Consider the following 23,709-nt stretch of genomic DNA (forward strand, 5'->3'; position numbering starts at 1 on the left):
TCTCTCTCCCTCGCTGTCTCTGCTCTCCCTGCTCCCTCGCTCGCGCTCTCGCTGAGAGAGAGAGAGAGAGAGAGAGGGAAATGTCAGCCAGGGAGGGACATAAAGTCACAGAGGAGGCTATCATACATTTCCTTCTCTCTTAATGCTTGCTGCTAGCTTATGATTAATTACACATTGGTCTTAAAATAGGTCGCCTCTTCTATTCCTACTGCGTGTCTTTTTTTTTGGTGCCAAAGAAAGAAAGGAAAAGAGAAAGAGAGGAAGCCAAAGACAGAGAACGAGAGGATGGAAGAGAAGGGCAGTCTCTGTACACTTTATGAAAGACACATGGGGGTATGAAGAAAGAGATTTTAGGACTTACAGGAGTTCAAACTTTGCAGTCTGAATATCTGAACTTCTTCCCTGACACTGAACAGATACGGCAATATCTCTCAATCTCTCAATCCGGTGCTGAATTTGTGAAAATATGTTCTTGTGTGTGACATTTTACTGCTCCAAGTGGTCATCTTAAGTTTTTCCTAAGCCTCTCATGAGAGAGATAATCTTAACCTTGTGGCACATTTGGAAAGCTACTCCCCGATGTTAACTCATACATACACCCTGGATTTAGAAACTACAAAAAGGAGGATTCACGATAAGAGAAATATCTTGCATCCCATGGAGTCCGAAGCTGAGTGGTTAGCAAATTCAACATAATGGAAGCCCACAGAAAAAGGTTGTGCTGACAGAAACACTGAACTCTGCAGGAATCAACATTTAGAGCAAAACTGCACACACACGCAGTTACATTTACCGTGTATACACCTGCTTATCAACCGCCGCGTTGCTGTGCTTGGACCCACTGAACCTTGTAATAGCTTTGCTGAGAAAGAGATCATGCAATGGCCTGTTCAAGTGCTCCCCCTCTATGAGCGTGATAAGCCATCACCTGGGCCCAGCAAGAGCTGCCCCGTTAAAATGCAATGTTACAGTATCCCTAAAAAGGTACTAAGGCACAGAGAACAGTTAGAGCCATATGGATAGCTGCACTAAACTGCTAAGTATGGGCTTAAATACAGTCATTCTCATCATCTCTGTGATGTAGTGTGACATATTCACATTGTCACTTGCATGATGACTATGGTGAACATGTGTTTTATGAGTTAAGTGATGATACAGTGCATAAAAAAAGGCATGCATAATACATCAGCGTAAGTGGCTCTGTCAATGCTGAATGTCACCTAAGGCTGGTCCAACTACACATCTGGTGCAAGCCTAAATTAATAATATTTAGCATTTACTGTAATTCATAGTTATTATTCATGGTGTTGTACTCACCAAAGCGAATGCTGAAATCAGTGACATTGCTAGATTGAGTGCAAAAAATGAATAGTGAGAAGACCAACGACACAAAGCAAATTATCTTAAAGATGATTATAACGTCATTTTTAAAGATTTCTTGGGGGGATTTTCATCATCATTAAGTTTTTTTCGTCATTCAGATAGTATCAAGGCACACAGGAAATGAGGGGGGAGTGAGAGGTCCATGGTTGGAATCAAACCAGAGACGTTACAGTTATGTAGGGCTGGGTGTTGTTAGAGAAATGATGGTACCAGTAGCAATACAAGTACCCTTAAAGTGATACTGATACCAATAGAGTACTTTATTTGAAGCCCTTTTTTTTTCCAATCTACTACATTTGATACCCATCATGTGAATGCCACCACACCACACTACCACACATGTTTATTAAATAACTGTACAAAACTGTAACTGCAAACTCTGTGAAACAGACTGTATGGGTTGTAGCTGCTCCGGTAGTGGGCCAATCACATGTTGCATTGCGGTGATTGGCTGCAAGCCCTAAATACGTCTCAAGCATTCGCCAACCGGTGAACCCTAACCTGGTTGCACATGTTTCTTTACTTGTTGGACTACTTTTTTGCAATTTCACCAATGCAATGACTGTTACCGTTCCCTGAGTCATCTGGATGACCTGCGTGACTCAAAGTTTCCATCTCTCCCCTGACAGGATGGATTGAGGCAGACAGACTCACAGGTAGGTATATGATCCATGTATCAACATTTCCCCAGACAGATAAGTCACTCAATGCAGATGAGCTACAATTACTGCCATGGCAAGCTGAATGCACACCGGGGGAAATAGAGATAACGCCGCTCTCTAGCACAAAGACGCAAACTCCAATGCGGTCTCAGATTACTTCAAAGTGATTGATTTACGGAGGTGAGCTATATGAGTGCGGAAAGGGAGGGGAAGGAGAGAAGAAGAAGAGACGGAGAGAGACAGAGGTTACGTTTTGTTGGTGGAGTTGCTCTGGTTTGTGCTGATGATGTCAGCGCCCCAGCAGTCAGTCTGCAGACTCAGACAATCTAATGTGTGTAGAGGCTGATCGTCTGCAGTGAGGGGCATTACACCACAGTCAGTCCATTAGGTCATGCACACATTGGGGAGGGTCAGCGAACCTCGCCTCCGTGAAAACAGCTTCCACCTCTTTCTTTTAACCCACTGCACCAACTGTCAGTCAAAACGAGTGGTAAGCAAGATAAATCTCACGGTTCGTGAAATGCTGGGATACAATGAAAGAAAAAAACGTGATATAGATATATATATATATATATATCTATATATATATATATATATATATATATATGTATATGTATAGATAGATATAGATATATATTTACTTTTTAGCAATATGCTAGCCCGCTCAAGTATTCTGTGTCATTGCATGCTATAATTGGTTGGTTTGTGAACGTGGGTTGTAACAGTCACAATGAGATGTTGGCAAAAGGACTTTGGTTCTACATTTCTCAAACTGTGACAATTAAATGACACAGGTTGTCTTTAGTAGCTCAAAACCAAAGATTTTAACACGTTTAGCCGAAAATCGCAGGATGTAAAGGGGCTTTACCATGCTTGCAGTGATAAAATGAGGAGAATGTGGTTCTAAAGACCACAACACTACAGCACTGTTAATCCAAGAGGCCGCATATGGTATGAAGTCTGCTGTTGTAAAGAATAATAACGTAATACTCTATTGATCTCCCCGCCACAGGGAGATCAGAGCACCTGGTCAGCTACTGGCAGGAAGTCAGTCCTCAAGGACAACTGACAACTTAGATACTTGCTGAATCTGGGCTTGAACCCAGCTTGACCACTTGAAAGGCTGCAGACGCCACCTTGCATCCTTTGGGAATGTGTTCACATAGAGGGAAGGTTGTGGATGGAGCAGGTGTAGGGATGTGATTACTGTACCGAGCCTGGGCAGAGCGGCCTCTGACAAACTAGGATTGATGAGCACTGCAGGGGAGGGAGCAGCTATTTCTGTCTATCGGACCACATGCTGTGCCCTGTGTCTGGCTGCAGAGACACACCTCTGTGTATGTCCAGGAGTGAAAGGGTGAAAACAACACTGGATTACTCAAACGACTAAGACTGCCTTGCCAATGTATTGAACTGTTCCAAGTTATTATTTATTTACATACTGCTATTATCAATTTACAGTTATATATATACTGTATGGTGTACATCAATCCTACAGGTGTATGCGACATAAAAGAGCAGTGGAGATGCAAGAAGACAATAAGTCTAATAACACTTATGGGTTAATATGTACTTTAACACTAAAATATATACAAAAATACAATAATAAAAAGTTAACATAGACAATTTCAGAACATAGATTCTGATTCTATTTCGTTACAGAGAACGAATGTCCAGTTTCACCTCTTTTTCACCTCGCATTAACGTATCCCTCCTCTCTGCATAAGCAAACGCACACACACACTTGTGTTACCCCTTCATGAGGCCTGCATTGTTATCCCCCAATTGTGGGGTCCATACACACACACACACACACACACACACACACACACACACACACACACACACACACACACACACACACAGACTATGAAAAAGCATGACACTTGCAATTAGCTACTGTGCCAGAAGCCTGAGACAGCAGAAAGCAGCTGATGTACTCTTAGTGAGCACCTCGTGAACTGGGAGTCACACTGAATCAGCCTGGAGAGGGCCGGGGAGGAGTAACATGCCAGCAATTCAATACAACCAAATTTAGCGTGCCGGCGTGGCGAGACTCGCAAAGAAATTGAGGGTCTATTGTTACAAAAGCGGCACTTGTGGCGTCTCCATCCGTCCTAAATAAATTACATTATCTCGGCTGTCAGAGTGGCAAGAAAATAATCCATTCTGGCTTATCATCACAAACACATTCTATCCACCTTTGATTTTGTTTCCCTCTTCTATTCAATGTGTCTTTGCTCTCATATTCAGGGATTTCTGAAATAAGAATATTGAATCAACCGCAATCCACTTTTTTAAATTATCCAACAATATTCTATGTGCACAAGACTGAAAGTAGGGAGTAACATTTACTGCCAGTGATGTGTCATGAATTATTCTTATCGCGCCTTACTGAAAACAACATGTATTGTTACACGTCAGTGATGCCACAGTGCAATGAACATGAACATATGCTTGACTAGTATGCCTTCACATTAAGTGAGAGATGTACACAGATGAAGGATGATGTTCTATTTTAAGTACAATTAGACATTTTCATCGTGGTGCAAGAAAGACAAAGACTAATGAGTATGTTCTTGACCTTGAAATGCACTTTGCCCATCAGTTTGGTATTTCCGTGGTGAGAAAGTGAGAGGTGGGATGCAACAGATACGAGCTACATGCACATGAAGTAATGCAATCAGAGTTTTTACGAGCCAGCCTATACAAAATAAAAGACATAAACACCTCAATTAGATACTCTACAAACACTCCAGATTTTAGATCAACATAAAAAATACAACCGTAGAGCTTACAGACAAAATGTGGGTAATTCTTTCTGTTATCTGCTTTCTCACGACAGCCACCTGGAGACATCAGGATAGACTGCAACTGTGACAAATGTGGACAAGGATCCACTGTGGTTACTGTACCTTGATAACATCATATACAACCAACACTGGCTGCTGCAAAAACAACCACACAAACTGCCTCAATCTGTTCATTTCTCTTTTAAATCTAGACTTATTTAACCAATATTTTTCAATAACATATTTTTAGCTTGTTTTCTGTTTCTAAAGTGCCTTTGGGTTACATGAAAGGGACTCAAAATCAAAGTCATTATTATATATTACTATTATGACTGAGGATAAAGCACAAAGCACACAGGGGGAAAAGTATCTCCTTCGATTTTTTAAATGAAATATTTATCTGCGCTATATTCTAATTACAACCTGTGTGACTGTTAAGTCTCAAAGGGGTGGTTCAGGAATCAAGCAGTACCTGCACAGAACATTTAAGGTGTGTCATTATGTTTCACAACAAAACCAGGCATCACAATGAAAAGAAATCGGACCAGACATTCAATATTTCCACAAATATATAAATTCAACTTACAACACAAAGGTGCACCATCGGCCTTTGGCATCACATGTGTGATGCTGTGTGTATTTGTGTCTTGTAAGGCTGCAGATCACAGAACATAACACTATTTCCTTATTTGGAAAAGCTGATATGCTTCTTCTCTTCTATCCATTTGGTGAGTCATTTCCATCATCTCCCACTGTGATTGGCACAGATGCTTAAAAGGTATGAGACCAATAATGTGACTCGCTGAGAAGACAATGATTAATCACCAAACCCTCCTATTTATGTTCTATCTTTCCCAAACCTCTTGAACATATTGTGCTGCGCAAATAAAACCATCAATAACAAGTATATTTGGACACCCCTTCCCTGACATTGCACACATGCCCTGTTAGCGTAGTGCGCTTTGTTGCAAATACGCCATTACACAAGAGCCCCGAGTCCAAAAGAAAGAAACACAAACACAGATCGGGGATCTCATCCCCAATTCCCTGCATGTTCGTATTCCACTGTGGTTACTATCAAGAAGTTGTTCTGACAGCAGAGCAGCACTATTATGAGAAGCAAGCTGTGGGCAGGAGGGTTTGCCTGGAGACCTTTTTTAAAACTCAACAAAGAACAGTTTACTTGACCTCACAGTGCCCCCCCCTGCCAGCAGAAACTTTGAAGAGAAGCTTGCTTCCCAAACTTCCCTTCAAGCCACTATTACAATTTGCAAATATACCCTTTCTCTTTACAGCTCATCAGATTCTATAATTTACACCTTAATATCAACAAACCCCCACCACTTAGGAAACCACCCTCCCCTTTGGACTCTTCCTTTCTTCCCAGTCTTTGAATCCTCCCTGCTGGGACAGATCTGTGGGTGTGTCTGACATGCCCTACATGAGGAGACCCCCTCAACCCTTCCACCTGCTGTGGGCTGGCTGCTGCATGATGCGTTTTGACTGACGCTAGGAGCCAAACACCCCTGACACTGCGCCGCTATGCCTTCAGTGCCGGCAAGAGTGAGAGGGAGTGAAGTCAGTCAGGCAATCTGGCAGCTTGAAAACCCCCAGCTGGGTGCACTCATCCTCTCGCTGCCACTCCTCTGTAGCCGGAAAATACCTCAATTTGAAATCACACATTTATCTGTAAACCTTGATGGCGGGCGGCTCAATGTTCTTCGACGCCATGTGCGTGCATGTGTGACATGGCTGAGTCTGACTGCAAATGGAGAATGAAAATGCGAAAGTAGCATCTCAGGGACACTGCCGTTAAAATCGTGTTGGGTGTACTACAGGCATAATAGCAGTGTCACATTATAATAAATCTATATAAAGATCCTTCTTGTTTATAGAGCTAAAACAAAGTGTGGTGGCACAGAGGGAAACTGATCTGAAAACAACATGGCTGTGTACCGCTAGTTTGTCTCCAGTCTTTGACCTCTAAGAGGACAGACCTGTTAGATAGAGATAGAGACGTGAAATATCCTTTCCGTAACAGGAAACCGTTTCCTGACGTCTAATCTGATAGCCCCTGAATGCTCCATTGTAAGGGTTACCCACATTACCACGACCAGGTTAGTCTCTCCCGCTCTGCAAAGCCACACAATGACACCACACAGAGGATTATATTCCTTCTGACAGCACCCTGCACAGCTCTCTGTCTCCAACCATCCCTCCCATCATTTCCCAATCGGTGGCACACAGAGGTGATGTTGTTCGTTTCTTTATGAAACACTATTCACCCTCAGGGGCCCTAAGGCTATGCCTGACAATAAACACTTATATAGGTATTCAGTGTGGAAGAAGTAAAAAAAAAACAAAAAAAGCTTTCTCAGTGAATCCCTGTCTGTGTTTTTAATGGGCTGACATATGGCTCAGCAGAGGTCTTCTCTTATCTGGTTTACAGAGGCAGCTAAATGAAAATGACTACAATAAAATCAGGGGAGATGACGACGCCTGAACGCTCCAACGAGCAGTTGATGGTTTCATCTGCTGTTTGGCTGAATGTTTTACTTTGCAGTTGTATCCCTCATTGAGCCGGTTGGATTGACTGCACGTTCTCTAAGAAACCAAAGAGGAATAAATGATCACCATGTTCGGCTGGGATGAGAATAGCACCAATTATTGTAAACTTCTAATCCAAAAAATGCAATATTATCGAAAATTGAACGTTAGAGACCCCAAATGATGTCAAATCAATGCCTTGTGGCTATGTGAGCGGAAGGCACTGCACTAACCAATCAAATACATGAACACAAAGCATTCTGTGTTGTGCACAAGCTTAGCATCCGTAGTTACTGTGTTACTAAAGTTAACATAGTAGTTTGGTCTGCCACCCAACTGATCTGGCTCTGATGTGAGAAAATATTCATAAAAAAACCAACACTTGTTTTTGCAGTTCTGCTGTGGATCTGCCACCAGTTACAGTCAAGAGAGTCATTAATCTGCCATAATGGGAGCTCTGGGTCATACAATCTAGAAAATAAAATACAGCTGCCTGTGTTGGGGCTCCTAGAGGCTGAATAATCACCAGGTTTTGTTGTGGCAGCAAAGATAATAAAGCATTTTTATGATGACATAAAAATGCTTATTTTAGACAGCTCTTCTGGTTTTTTTTCAGCCTCGCTGCAGAATATTAAACCCAAAATATGATGGTGCATTAGCTTTACAATCATAGCTGTTTGTTTCATTGACTTTGCATGTATAAATCAACACTTTCACAAAATGTCAGTGAACACTTATGTTTTGCCTGCTACACAGAAAATCCCTCACTGAATTATTTAGTCACTATCTTTTACTTTAACGGTTAAAAAACCAACAGCACTTTGCAAAACTGCAAATATTTGCTTTTCATATCGCAGCTGTCTGTGATGTTCAACAACCTTTCCAGGCGCAGAACTTGACTCGCTGCATAGAGAGACCGAGTATCATGAGCTGCTGTGCTTACACACATGTGTAGACAACACTGCTGAACCAATTAAACATTTCAAATTTGACATGATGTTTGACCTTGTAACATCCTGACCTTCTACAGACCTTCTGTCTACATGCTCTCTCCTTCCTCCATATTCTGTTTTGATCTCTTCACTCCCGTCCTTATCGACTGTTATTCTCTCTGTGCTTAAACTACATCATATTAGATTTGTTACCTTTCATTTTCAAAACCATCTTTGCACCAGAGCGGTTGCCTTGTTGCGATGTTAGCTAGGCTTCTAGCCCAGCGTACTTTACAAGGTTAGCCTCTAATCATTCACAGTTAAAGAAAGAAACGTGATAAAATGCATCAGACCATCTTATCGCTGCTAAAGTTACTCTAGATGATGAACTTGATAGCAGCCCTTTTAGCCATAGAGGAAAGGTTTGCAAAAGAAAGTATCTGGTTATGTGGCCTGGTCTACAGTCACACCTCCCGCCTGCCAACAGTTCTTTGATGCCAGCCCTGTTGGGTTAAACAACACACTCTAGTAATAGGGAACTCCGTTACCCGTATTATGATAGGAACATCACCAGCCTCCAATATAGAAGCTGATCTGAAGGTGCTGGTTGTGCGTAGGGAGACAACATTACTAGCTTTAGCAACATTGTCATCCATGTTTGTACCAATAAGATTAAGCACAATGAGATGACAAAGGAAAAGCCTATCTAGCCCTTTCAATTTCGCCAGCAAGATGGTCTCTTACCCGTAACCCTGTCCACTCTCATCTCTTTGAGAGTGGACAGCCTTCGCCCTACTGAGATGGGCACCACTACTTTATCCAGGAATATAGACCGTTTTTTTTTTTGACAAGAGTTTGACATAATGGATAAATATGTCAGTGCGTTTTCATTAACAGTCACTGATGTACACAAAAGGCTCAGTGTGATTTATCACCACAGTGTACTTAAGCTCATTTTCAACACTTAGATTGCTTTGTTATTCCCCTGGTTAACAGGATACAAAGAGCCTGTGCTCAGTCAGCACAGAGTGGTGTGTATCGCCGTTTCATCCCACACCACGATGGAGCCCAGTGTCCCTCAAGGCTCTTCCCTAACAAATCCCATTCATTTAATATGCAGCAGCCAATAGCACAGGATTAGATTCAGCAGGGGTGTTTGATATGGGAAAATGGAGGCATTACACCATGAAAAGAAAGAAGAAGAGAAATTTGGAGACGAGAAGCAGATAGCAGGATGACAGATTAAGCAGCGGATGGATTTAAGAGAAGGTGAGACTTTTTGAAAAAGCAGTGACGAGGATCCTGCTGAGGCGGCGGATCGTACTGGGGACAGATACTGTTAGACAGATACTGTTAGACAGCAATTGACTGCCTTGTGTTGTACCACATTGGAGTTCAAGAGGCTATCAAAACATTATGCCAGCGAGAGTCATAACAATGACCAGAGAAGTACTAAAAGACATAAAGTCAGGGAGACGGGGAGCGGGGGAGAGCCAGGAAAAAAGCCAGGAAGGGAGAGACAGAGAGCAGAGAAAAGGAAGGATAGATAAAAAAAAAAAAAAGATGGGATTCACTCGGCGGGTGAGGCAGAAAAATCAATAGACTTCTTTCTATATGCAGCATCGAGAATGTCTCGCTGCTCCAGACAGCCGATCCAAGGACTCCAACAGCCAAAAGACAAACTGAACATCTATCCAGAGACCCATACTGATAATATGCCACCCCAGCCTGTCCCTGTCTCCATTTATCTCCTTCTTTCCCCTTCCATCCCCAAACACCCACCCACACACACACACAAACACTTCAGCCTGCTGGCTCTTTTCCTCTAAATGTAACAGTCTAATTTGGTTGAGGGCTGGCTGCTGTGTTATTGATGTTGCCAGAGGTCTGATCCATCTTGAGCCCGGGACAAGGCTTTAGTCAAGATGGCTACAACTCAGAGGCATCCTGTTCACTGTTTGCTGGAGTATCACACTGACATTGGTCATTAAAAGGCTGGACAGACAGCGTCACTGTATCCGCCCGCCTATGCTTCGTCACCCTACACGGCTGGATGCCAGTGCTCTGGAGCATTCTGTAAATTTCCACACCTGTTAAAATTCTCCGGAGTAGCTATTGTAACTTTTTTTGTGATGTTACAAACTTTCATAAATACTGTCTTTAGGATTATACAATATGGAAATGAAGATATGAGTAATTAAAAAAGAAATAAAATGAAATGGGTTTACTTCCTCACAGTGAAGGATTAAGACATATTTTTGTGTGTGTGTGTGTGTGTGTGTGTGTGTGTTTTTATGTGTGTGTGTGTGTGTGTGTGTGTGTGTGTGTGTGTGTGTGTGTGTGTGTGTGTGTGTTTATGTGTGTTGTGGATTATCGAGGTTTACTCCTGAACAAGCTTGGCATGCTGGTGATTTTTCACATACATTTAGTTTTTATGTGTGTGCGCGTATGTCCGCCCATCTGTGTGGGTTTAGCTGGAGGCCAGAGCGATGGGGAATTGGAAAGCTGGATGTGTCGTTATATACCAGTGTCTTATCACTCTGATATACGGCCAAATAGGACACAGAGGGGCTGAGTCTGTCCTGATAACAAACAATAAATGAAGATGGGAAGGAAGTGTAAAGAAAGAAAGAAGGAAAGGAAAGGAAGGAGGAGGGAAGGACAGGAAGGAGGAACAACATGCTCTCTGGAGGCCCACGGGACTGTGTTAGTGTAGTCTCTGATCATTGATTAAAGAGGTTTATGTACTCCCAACTACAGCATAGTAGAGGACACACTCACCCCTCTCTCCTTCTCCACCATTCCTCCTCTCCCCAGAGCTGTCTCTCCTTCTGCCCTTCCCCTCCTCTCTGTCTCTATCTCTCTGCTGTAATGGGCAGACAACAATTGCTGTAATTTTTTCTGCACTTTAACTGACAACTACAAAAGGTTAGTCAGAGGGAGGGATCTGCTTCTAGACGCTCAGTCCATTCAAATGTCACCGTATCAGAAATACTGATAAATATTTATTTTTTCATTTTAATTACCTCTTGAAATAAACATACTAACAATTAGCAAGTGTCCATGAGCACTGAGATTCATAACAAACCTCAAAACCCTGACGCAACACTGCACCTTATATGCTCGTGTTGGATGGTCTCATGGTACTCTTCCACAATACCTAAGGATCTACATTAGTAGGAAACTGTCCCAAAAATCCGTACAGAACTTAGGAAAAGGGTTTTTAGTTACGCTGCTCCGGCTGCCTGGAACCAGCTGCAGAATGAGCTGAGACTCAGAGAGCTGGTCTCTCTGAACAGACTTAAAGCGACTCTTAAAGACATTGAAGCAGACCGCTGTGTCTGTAAATGTTTTAATTAATGTTGTGATTGTGACTGTTTTTTTGTCTGTAACTGTGCTGCTGCCTATCTTGGCCAGGACGCTCTTGAAAAAGAGATGTTTAATCTCAATGAGGCCATATCCTGGTTAAATAAAGGTTATAAATAAATAAATGAGCTGCAATGAGCCAAAATCTTTATTTTCTGAATAAAATCTGAAGTGTACTGAATGTTTACTACATTAAATGACAAGATTAGTGTCATGGTCATGCTCAATAGTAAGCATTGATTACCTTTGTTTGGTCTGCAGCTGCTCTTTCTACTGAAACAACACTTTTATAAGAATATCCTGCTGATATCAAAATGGAAGAAGGCAAATCCCCAGTTTAACAATCCCCTGGAAACTACAACACATCACTTGACCAAAGAGGGTAAGACATATATGTGCTACTCAAACAATGGTCACTATTGGTAGAGTGTAAATGACCAAACAATGGAGGCAATCAAGTGGTGAATCTTCCCAGGAGAAGATATTTGACGCAAGCCAAGTGGGAAAGCAGGTTAAAAAGAAAGTACAGCTATTCAAAAAACGTACAGTAATTGTTAGTATCTTCACAGTACATGACACATTTTCAAATGTTCATTGTGAAACATATTGCAAAATGTTAATGTCACTTCTATGGACAGAAGGATTGAAGCGTTTGCATGTAATCTGCATGTATATCCTCATCATTAGTGGCATAAAAGATTTCAAGTCAATGCAGCTGTTGGAATAGCAGCTCTGACCTCTCCATGTGGTGACTTATGAAGAAAAGTTTTAGAAATGCACTTTACTGAGCAGGATGACTAATGATCCGAGTCACAATTTTGAAAAATGGATTTTCAGAAACCTAAAAATACCAGACGCACCGAGCTGAGGATGAATGTGCGACATTAGTTTGGCAGAAAACACACAATAAATATTGCAGTAATTCTAAACCGATACATTAAACATAAGCAAACACATTTTGGTTGTTAGGATGACAAATTCAGAAATGGAATATAGCGTTTGTTATGTCCATTTACTCAGTCGCAGGTCCATTAACTTTTAAAATAGATTAATGTGAGCATAGTGAGGCAAGCAACACAGCTACTGCTGTTATTGTGAACAAAAAGTTTGGGGAGAGAGGGCGAGAGGAGAAAGTTGAGCTGACCGCGAGAGAAAGAGCGGAGTGAACATGGACATATTTTCAAATGAGAAAGGAGAAGAGACCGCAGTCAATTACAAGTCCCACCTTGTAGTTTGTGTTTACATTGATTTGTTGGGGACCAGAATCTCTGCCTCCCCATTTCACCTAATTGCACTCACTCTGACCCGCTAATTACTTCACTAAGACCTAGTTGATCCCACCTCAGTGGACCGCCACGCTGTCTCTCTAAACCAACGTGGGAGGAAGGGTGAAAAGTGAACAAGCCTGGATTAAGAATGCATGATGTGTGTCAGAGCAGGAGAGAGAAGGGAGACGCAGAATAAAAAACAAGAAGAGACGGACACATTAAGGAAATAGAGGTGTGTGTATTTGACGTGGTTTGCAGAGGCTGCGAACTCAGGTGGAGGACTACTAGCAGCGTTAACACACTGCTGTTACAGTACTGTATGTCACCTCAGGACAGCAACGATGTGAGTGATGTTCCTGGCTCTCACTGAGTTGCATACATAATTAAATAAATCGCTACTGATTAGATAATCACTCATAATAATGAAGATAATGGTGACAGTGAAGTACATTCACACTGGGGAAGCTCACATACCTGATGGGACGAGGCCGAAGGCCCAGTTCGGTACGAGGATGCCGAAAGGGTTGTTTGTGTCTTTGTTGTCTTTCGTCACCGGAGTTTTATGTTCCTCTGGTTTTGGGCTCATGCTTTTGAAAGGTGTCCACCGACTTCCAACCACGAAGGACTCGGACACTGCAGACCTGGATTCCATTTCTGTGGCGCCAACATTGGAGTCTGACGCGAAGGTGGTCAACTGAATGACACCCGTAGTCGCTTGAGATCCGTCACTGGGTGCTGGAGTAGCTGAGAGGCGTCCCCGCAGGTCGGCTGTAGTTTTCTCCCTGTCTCCCTGAACCCATGAAATTGAAATAGAAGACTCCTCGATGGTGGCGTTCTCGGAGGAATCTTCTGTGGTGGTTGCTGTGGTGATAGGATCCGTCCTCTGCGTGTCTCTGGTTGTGAGAAGCTCCACTGTGGTCATTTCAGAAGTTGTCAGCACCTCTATAAGTGCTTCAGGGGTGGAAGTCACCAGCTCCTTTCTGCTAGTGTCTATGTTTTGCTTCTTAGAAAGAGGTGTGAAAACTGAAATTGGACCACTTTCTAATCTTTGTGGCGAAGCAGAGGAGAGGTTGTCAGTGGGCATTTGGACGTAGAGGATCTCTCCCCTGGACTCCTCTGCTGTGTCTAGCTCCTGCGAGCCCTGAGGTGGGGTGGTGGGCTGCTGAACTAGCTGCCACTGGGACAGAGTGGTGTGCTCTGCCACCGTCACACGCTCAGTCTGGCTTTGGCTGAGTGAAGACTTGTTGGCGTTCAATCCGAACCCATCAGGAAAGTTGTTCCCCTGACTGCTCCCCTCTATCTCCTTCTCCTCCCCTGATGCAGTTCTGGCAGCAGTTAGCATCTTCTCCGTCCTGGTCCCTCCCCTGGCCTGAGTAGTTTTCCGGGTTGTCTCGTCGAAGGGAAGTGGGCAGGGTCATTACCTCGAGCGACCCAGCTTTGGCTTCCATAGGCTCCCAGGTTGGACGTTTATCCACAAAGGCCCCCTTTCGAGGGGGGCCCAGTTTAGAGCCACGCATGGATTTGATGGCCCATCGAAAGTGGCTGTTGGGGGCGGGAGCAAAGGCCGGGCCTCCTCTTGGTCCCTGAGGACCGGATTCGTTGACATGTTCAGTGGGTGGTGATCTCTCGTTGGGACCTGATGCAGTGAACCCTAAAGGGAACAAAGAGACAGAATAGACTAATTAATACAATTCCTTTATGGGGGTGGAGAGGACAGGGGTGGGTTTAATTTTATGGATGTGGAATTAGCAATTAAAACTCAAGCCTGGCTTACATGAACCCCATAAAATCCTCACAGGGAGATCAGTTTCAAAACAATTATGAAAACATGAGTCCGCTGGGATCAGCTGTGTGAGCAGGGGTATGATATTCTTTCATGTGTTCACTACGTCACTGATTTGTTTTTATTACAATCTTTATTTATTTTTCTCTACAGGACGAGAATAATTGAAACGTGAGGCGAAACTAGAACAACATTTATTGGGCTTATGTCCCACCTGTTCATAGAGCTTACCATGGTACAGACAAATACTACTAGGTTTAAAACCCGACACAGCGTTGAAACTTGAAGGTTTTTCTTTATAACATTATGTATTCTTGACTAAATAAGCAACAACTAAAGATAACGTTTTTTAATTGGCTTTCTCTTGTCTACATTGTGACTTTGTATGTACTAATACAACACATTTACCAACAGCCTTAATTGTATTCAGCGTCTAATAAACTCTAACGTGAGCTTTCTTGAAGTTTGTACAGTAAAAGCATTCACATGTAAGCGGGAGTTACATTTCTCTTCTATCCCTCTGTTTTTAAGGCTGTAGACAAACTGTTTTTTTTTGTGGTGGAAGAAGCGGTTATGATTTACTGTAAGCTGGATGTTTTGGGTTTCTTTCCTCACCAGTGGAGCTGATCAGTGCTGCTACAAAAGTTGCTGGAGTTTGTAGACAAAGATGGGAGCCATCCCTTGTGGAAGCACATAAACACAGTTGTGCACGGACACACACGGCGACACAAATGCACCAAAAGGATGGAAGGATGTATTCAAAGTAATTTCACACTTCTCTTCTCTGTCCCTGTTTTCTTATTCCCTGTGGATTCTTTTACCCCAAACATCCTCATGCAGGGTCACACTTGCCGGTGGTGAGAGAAGTCAAGTGGAAAAACGCAGGAGCACTTGCAACACGATAAGCAAATGACTTTCTTCACAACAAGTTCCATCTAGACCTGTTTATTTATATGAAGTGGCCCGCTGTACCTTATCAGCTTACGGGTTTAAACCAGACACTGTCTACACACCATCGATAATTCATTCTGTCTGCATGTGCGACTCACGACTGGTGTGCTTTTTTTGTTTTTGTTTTAGGGCTGCAGTGCAGTCGTGTCACTGAGAGGCCCGGCTAGTCCCATCATCATCGCTCACGCGCTGTGGCTGTCCTCAGTTCAGTTAACATGTCTGAAGAGTACAGCAATACTGCAGGGGGTGTGCAACACAATCCAGCACAACAAATTACCACGAGAGGGAGAACATACGCAAATATGTCCATGCATAAAATATTCAAATGTGTGTAAATTATTCAGAAGGTCCGCTGTTGCCTTATGCCCAAGTGAGGCTTATGGGCCCGAGCTTCATTTCCATAAGGGACGTGTAGCCGACGTAATTGTCCTATTAATAATCCAAATAGCTAATTACATACTTTTACTACACACACTGCTGAAAGTGAGAATAATTAAACACATTAATCTGGTTTGATCATTTATGTAATGACCCATGTAATAAATAAAATGATACAATTAGGCATAGGTTTAGATGATTTAAACATGATTTAAGTTTAGCTCTGACACTGCAAAGCTGTTGGTGTAAAGCTTAGTTGGTGGACAATCCACCGCAACACTGAAATGCAGCAAAACAAACTTATAATAAACCCCGTTCAGACGGTAATTGTGTGCTTCCACTGTGAGTGGTTCTGCCGTGTTGACTCCACTTTACTCGAGTAAACAGGCTGAGAAAAATCCCTCGGGTCAGGCAGACATGATATTAAATGGAGAGAGTGGAGGCTGACAATGAGAGAGACACGGAGAGAGCTGGCACCGATGCCACCTCAGCCCATCTGAAGATATGGCATCTAATAAAAAAAAGACTAAGTAGAAGTTATTGCATGGCCATGTGAATCATGTCATGAGCATCTACATTGAGTGTCAGTGCACAGAACATCGCTGTCTTCTATCACATAAATTCAGTCTCTGGGGCTGGAGAGACTGGTGTGAAGCAGACATGCATTTCCTTGACAGAAAGCCGGGACTTAGAGCTTATTCAAATTCTATATGCGTTTATTGGAACCAGATTGCTCCACTAGGAGCTTAACAAAATAAAACTTAATTCAACAAAATGTTCAAAATGTTTTGATTTGCAGTGGAGATGATTTAAGTCATCGCTCTACATGCTGAGACCTTTTTCAAATGTTCTAAATGATTTCATTCAATACCTACATTTTAATCTTTCTTGGAAATGCTGTCAGCAGTGCAAAGCTTTGCACCCCCCTCAATCAAAAGAGGCAACATGACGTTATCAGTTACTAAGGATTTTTGAGATCCAAGGAATAGCCTGGGGTGTGCAATAACAGAGTTAATTCAGCTCACTGATGCTAGTTTAAGAAGAGACATCAGTTTGGTTCATTTCCATCACAGCAACATTAAAGAAAGAGAGACTCGTCCCCCTTTCTCCATCTTCCCCTGTCTCCATTCACCCCCTCCTGTGCTGCTCATCCTTGCTGTGCTGATCATTACCGCCTACCTTCAGAGAGCCGGGGCCTAATAGGCAGAGGCATAGATGGAGGTGAGAGCGAACGGCAGTGCAGCACAACCTCCACGTTAATTGGATACAGCCGTGAATAATGCATGCGGACTAAAGCTTGGATTTCCATTTATACCATGGAGGTTGGCATTGGATTTCAGGTAGCACAGCAGTGAGTATTTATATTAATACAGCCTGCAATTGGTAGGTCAGAATAGCCTATCACCTTTATTTAATCATTCTTTTGGCCTGTCTGTCTTTCTTTGTATCCTCCCCTTTAGCTGATACCATGTGTTATTCGTGGTGGCCATTAAAAGAAAAGTTTTCTTTCACCCAAGGCGGTGGTATGCTTTCCTTTGAGCTCCTATCCGTTACATTTCTCCACTTATGGCAGTTTCTCAGCTTGTAATTTGGCTGGCTCTATTAGTTATTGGTCCAGCAATCTCCAGGGTGTGACCATTGCATTGTGCAAATACCCGCCCCCTACTCTGCCTCTGATTGGCTCTGACCCTGATATTCTTCTTTGCTGAATGTGGGTAAAAAAAAAGAAAAAAAAAGGTATGTTTGCATATGTGAAATCGTGCTCTGTACTCAAAATGAAGAGACTATTGATTAGTTTTTTCATTAAGAAAAATGCTGCTGTGCCCGTTACACATGGGGCCCTGTAAGGCAGAGCCAACACACGACATCATTGGTGTAGGGAGAATGCCAAAATCGGCAATGACAAGGCCTTCCAGGTTCTTCAGCTTGTACACATGCAGCACACACACACACACACACACACACACACACACACACACACACACACACACACACACACACACACACACACACACACAATGGACCCCGGCATTAGTCAGGCCTTGTCACACTCCCCAGAGCATTTCTCTCCTTGTGTCTGAACACAGACTTCTTAAACTTTCATCCATGTCTGGTAAAGTTGCTTTGTTTTTGTTTCATCTGTTTAATACATTCTCCGCAGCTAATATCAGTCAATTCTTTAGTCTACATATGGGAGCAAACCTTTTATTGCAAATTAGATTTCAATTCAAGTTTAGCTTGTACTCTTTCTGACAGCCTGTACTGTAAACAAAGCACTCTGTCAATAAACATGACAATAAGGGCAGAACGGTCTCCAATTCAACATTTTGCATTACTGTATGTGGTTTGTCCTTTTTGTTTGTTTGCAATTACTGTTTAATTAAATCTACAGCGATACTTCAAATTGCCCTGCGGAGGAATATATTACAGCATACTCGAGGGAAAAGAAGAGAGAGTGGAATAGAAGGACTGAGGCTGTTTAAAAAGCATGACACAAACAGATCCTACATTCACCAACAACATTTAAATGCACCAGGTCCCTATTTGATATACAAACAGTTTCAATTTAACCTAATTTCTATTTCAATTTCATGCTCTGTTATTAATTTCAAAGGTTAATGATGAACCAAAAATGCACACACAGATACAAATCAATGTTGAGCTCATACTGTTACCGTTGGATGAAGGATTGTCAGCAGATGTGCTGGAGGCTCGTTCTCCTGGCCGAGTGGTGGTGTCATCTTGCCCTGTGCTTTGGACTGCAGGCACTAATCGACTCATTGGCATCACCTCTTTCTCCTGCTCAGACAGACCTTCCTCTGGATCCTGTAGTCCACTGGTAGGAGTCCTGAAGGAAACACTACCGCTCCTGTGCTCCAGAATAGCATTGTCGATGCTGCCCTTGTTTCCACTTGGTTTTGATATACTCAGGTTTCTGCTGGATACTTCTCCCTGCGTCTGGTTTTCCCCTGCTTTTTCCTCAAGCACCAAAGGTCCCTTTTCTGTCCCCTCCACCTCCTCACCTCCTCTCCAGTACCTAAAGGGCCTTATCAGAGTGTTAACAAACTCAGCCAACACACTGTTACTCGTCTTAGACTGGGGGGTGGATGAAGCCAAGGAGGATAATGTTGGAGTGTCAGATGATCCATAATAGCCACCATCTTCTTCTTCATGAGCAGAACCTCCATGGCTTTCCAGGCTCTCAGGGTCAGAAAGGCCCATTGTGTTGCTACTCTTTGGGCCTTCAGACTCCTCTTGGCTGAGTTGGCTGGCCTGTTTTTCATCCCAGCCCTCCTCTGGCCTTAAGTGGATGACTATGTGCTCTTCAGAGATCTCAGTGGAGTTGTTGATTCCAGCAATGGAGTTGACTCCTGCGCTGTCCAAGTCAACCAGGCCAGTCCAGGTGGAAGTCTTGGAGAAAGGGGCACTAGGCTGGGCTTCAGTGACTGGAGAGATGGCCTCTGCTGCTGGATTGGGGCCCTGGTACAAAGGCTGTGGCTCCGCAGCCTGGACCCCCGCTGGCTGGTGGGCTGCAACACACAACAGTCACATTTCACCAAAAGCAACATCACTGTTTTCACCTGACCTGCTTTATCTGCTCATCTCCCTTTATGTCTCTCCTTACATTGCAGTGAACCTGTCATTGCCACTCACACAAGTTTATATTCAGAGCATGCAGCACGGCGTTCAACTGACAAAGTTGTACCACACGTGGATCTGATTTTTCTACCACAAAATCCAATCATTTTCAAATTAACAAACTGGCAGATATTGTGTTCATGAGATTGTATCGACAATATTATTTACATGAACCGCATTTATGCTATTAAACAAAACATATTACCATTTTTATCTACTTATAGCTTTCTGAAAGACATAATTAGTTTTAAATATTAATGTACATACAGCTTTGGTGCGATGCAGAGGTTCATCTATCAGCTTTTTGTTTTGACAAATGCACTGCTGCTGTGCTCGCATGCTGTTCTTGTTTACTTAAAATGATTGGGTTATGTAGATGTTTCGGTTCAATGAAAATTTCATAAGCTGACATTGTGAGGGATGGAAATGTCACCTTTTTTATCTGTGGAAATACAACCGTCAAATAACAGTCAGTAGTCATTGTTGTTACTATCGATAGAAACCAGAAGAAGCAAAAATAAGGTGCAGATGCAAAATCATAGGTTGTTTAATCTACGAAATACCAGCCTGGTGTCACTCGCAGGGCGCCAAATACCAACGCTTGGGCAGTAGGATGGGTTTACATTGGTGTTACTTGAAAGCCTGGTGCGTCTCATACAGTGGGTCGGCATCCGGGTCATTATTAGACAACTGATGTAGTTTAAGGAGCTTGAAAGTACGCTGAGGGTGGGAGGGATGCCAGGTTGAAGGATGGGTAAAACAAACGCATGACTTCCCCCCAGAGGACCCTGTTCTTGTCCCATGTCAAAGCAAAAGGTGAGTTATTTTTAGTGATGACGTTATGTCATGTGACACTATGTCACTGGGTCACATGACATTACATCTGTAGCTTCTTTTAACCCAAACCATGATCTTGTTTCTAAACCTAACCGAGTGGCTTTGTTATCTAAACCTTTACCGGCACCTGACGCAGCTTAACTCAAAAGGCTGCCCCCCCGGAGTCATTATAGTGAAGCCTCTGCCCAAGCAGCAAAATATGACGAGAAGGGATGAGATCACGTTGGAAATAAACATCAATGAAGAGAATGTGGTGTAATGTCAATTCAAAGTGAAGATGAAACTAACTAATTCAGTCTCAGTTGGCACATGATAAAAGACAAGGTCAGCACAGAGTCACTGCAAACCCCAGTTGCACTCATTCATGCTCTTTCTACCTCACTTTCCACTCTCTCTTTGTCTGTCTTTCCCTCTCTCTCTCTCTCTCTCTCTCTCTCTCTCTCTCTCTCTCTCTCTCTCTCTCTCTCTCTCTCTCTCTCTCTCTCAGGCTTCACTACACACAACATACAAGCCCTCAAATCCATCAGGGGGTTCACAAATGTCACACAATCTCTTTGCAAGCACTTCATGTGTAACACAAACATGTCGTGCTAATTAAAAACCAGAATGGAAAGCAAGTCCCCAGACCGCTCTGTCGTTACCATAGCAATTACGACAATGATAGTGCACCAATTTTATCATCACACAGCTTGCGGCGTTACCTCGGTAACAGAAGGCGTCGTATAGGGCTGTGGTGTCGGGGAAGCCGGTGCGGTTGCGGTTGTTGTAGACAGTCCGCACCCCGGGCTCGTCTCCACCGCAGTTCTTTCGTGGGACGTTGATAGGGTAGCGGGCACTCCCGTCAGCAAGCCAGCCGGGGTCACACTGGTCCAAGCCCGCCTGCCAGGCGAGGTAGAGCTGCCCAACATTGGCCAGCTGGGCTCCCAGTGAATGGCAATGGGTGGAGGCTGTGGCCAGGCTCAACTTCTCCATCACTGTTGAGTGGAAGACTTCACCTGGGAGAAGGAGAAGAGAAAAGGAGTTAACCTTAGTGCGTATAGTGCACGGTTGAGAGACTGAGTCCGTTTGTTGAATTGGATTATGACTGTAGATTTACAGGTTAGTATGTCTGTGCATCTGTCAGTATCTTTTTTTACTTTAAAGGCAATAAGTTCTAGTCATTTTCTTTTTCTCCTTTAACAACTTTGCCAAAGCAATAAGAGGTGGAGATTTGAAGTAGTGTGATAAAATAAAAGTTTTACTTGCAAAGCATAAGAATGCACTTTAGTTTTTGCATAAAAGTAATAAAAAAAACATCAGTAATTCAAAGAACGGACTATATAAAGACAGTTCTTTGAATTCAAAGCAGTTGCAAATAGAGATATAAGAGGAAGACAAGAATAGAGAGTGAAGGAGAAGAAAGGAGAAGCTAAAGGGAGGGGGGGGGGGGTTGATGTGGATAAAATAGTGATGCAAAAATACGGCCGGACAGAGAGAGCTTAAGAAGACCACAATGTCTGCGCAGCACAAATACAATTATATGATCAGGAAATCCACTGGCATTTCAGTGTGAGATGAAAAAAATATGAGCAACTGGAGTGGACAGTGATGATGTGATGATCCAGGAGATTTATACCAAGAGTAAACAATGGTGTTGCTGATTTATTGAACTGAGATGGGAAGGTAAAGGCGAAGATGTGAACAACATGAAAGAAGAAAGAGGAGTGATGTGGGAGAATAAATGCTAGAAGATAAATGAGTTATTTATTGAAAGGCTTGTGAAATGTTGCTAATTAATACTGATTTATGATTACCGCCTCGTGGAAGTATGCCTCCGCCAACCAGTCATGTTGCGGTTTAGATCCGTGTCTGTCCAAAATGACATCACCTCATAATTTTAACCTATGAATTCTTGAGTTAAGGCCAAAAACGTTTTATGAGGTCACAGTGACCTTGACCTTTTTGAGTCCTTGAGTCCAAGTGGACGCTTAAACGTTTGAAGAAATTCCCTCGAGGTGTTCCTGAGGTATCATGTTCACGAGAATGTGACGTACGGACCCAATCTATGTACACCAGCTATGTATCAGCTAGTCATTTCAGTTTGATTGAAGACAATTATCTGATGATCGTAATCTGCTGGATACAAAGTCTACAGGTGGTCACGTAATCTTCTCTGCTCAACATCTCAGTCACATACAGTGCGTTCATCTCTTAATTCCTACTACTATTATGCTTACAAGCAGTTGTGGTTGTACCACCTCATAACAAGTGACCCAGATATACTAGCCCCTGTAGTGTCTGATTGGTTTTAAAAAGAACCCGCTGCATTTATGATTGTTCTTTGGAATATGCAAATATGACAAACCTCTAACAGTACTTGGGAAACAGGAGTCTACAGGAGGATGCAGGGAGCAGAGGTTAGGCTTATGAAATGCTACAAAAACATCAGTGGCAGCAGTGTAGTCAAGTAATGGCACAGGTAAACTGCATTAATAGAAACAGAGCATTGGTTAATATTTCGCTTTAATGTGAAATATATAAGGAGTAACGAAAGGCAATCAGAAACTTGACTTGCCCGCGGAAATAATCTAAAACAATTAATAGTGGGAAACTACATGGAGGAACGGAGACCTACAGTTATGTGGTGACTGATTAGATTAATTATAGATTTCCTTAACCAGAAGAGTCCACGTCATTCCTATGAAAGTCCTGAAGCAAAGAAAAGGACCAATAGAGCAAGCGCACTAGCGTTTCCTTTAACCCCGCCTCCCAGCAGCTCGGTGTCGGCTCACATGAACAGCAGTTAGTTACACCTAAATAACTCTGGATTCACCAATTAGTTCATTTTACAACTTTTGGGACCTAATAATTTAAGCCCCAGCCCCGTTAGTAACTGTAGCTTTGTCTGTAAAGCTTTCCCCTCTAGCACAACCCATATGCAGTTTTAATGTACCACTTTAGAAACAATGGACATCATACCAACAGACTGAGGCTACATGTCCCAAGTGAAAAGTCAACCTTCTCACCATGTGATCCATGTAGGAGACATGGATATGAAGGCCCAGCCTTGTTCTTGATATAATACGATATGCTACCCCTTAGCTAGTTAGCCAGACAAGCTAATGTTTGCATCTTTCGTTAGAACAGATAAACTGCCTGTGGTATAGAGTTTTAGGATAACACTACTGACCC

General features: G+C 42.8%; 1 protein-coding gene across 1 annotated transcript in view; it reads right to left on the reverse strand.

Annotated features, from left to right (window-relative positions):
• The window catches only part of ncanb (neurocan b), an 88,955-nt gene that overhangs the window by 48,255 nt on the left and 16,991 nt on the right, over positions 1-23,709 (reverse strand). Inside the window, 4 exon segments of the mRNA XM_029429701.1 lie at positions 13,425-14,284; positions 14,286-14,601; positions 18,738-19,592; positions 21,240-21,533. Coding sequence (XP_029285561.1) covers positions 13,425-14,284; positions 14,286-14,601; positions 18,738-19,592; positions 21,240-21,533 — 2,325 coding nt within the window.

Source organism: Cottoperca gobio, chromosome 4 (genome assembly GCF_900634415.1).
Source record: "Cottoperca gobio chromosome 4, fCotGob3.1, whole genome shotgun sequence".
In the NCBI taxonomy this organism is placed as follows: Eukaryota; Metazoa; Chordata; class Actinopteri; order Perciformes; family Bovichtidae; genus Cottoperca; species Cottoperca gobio.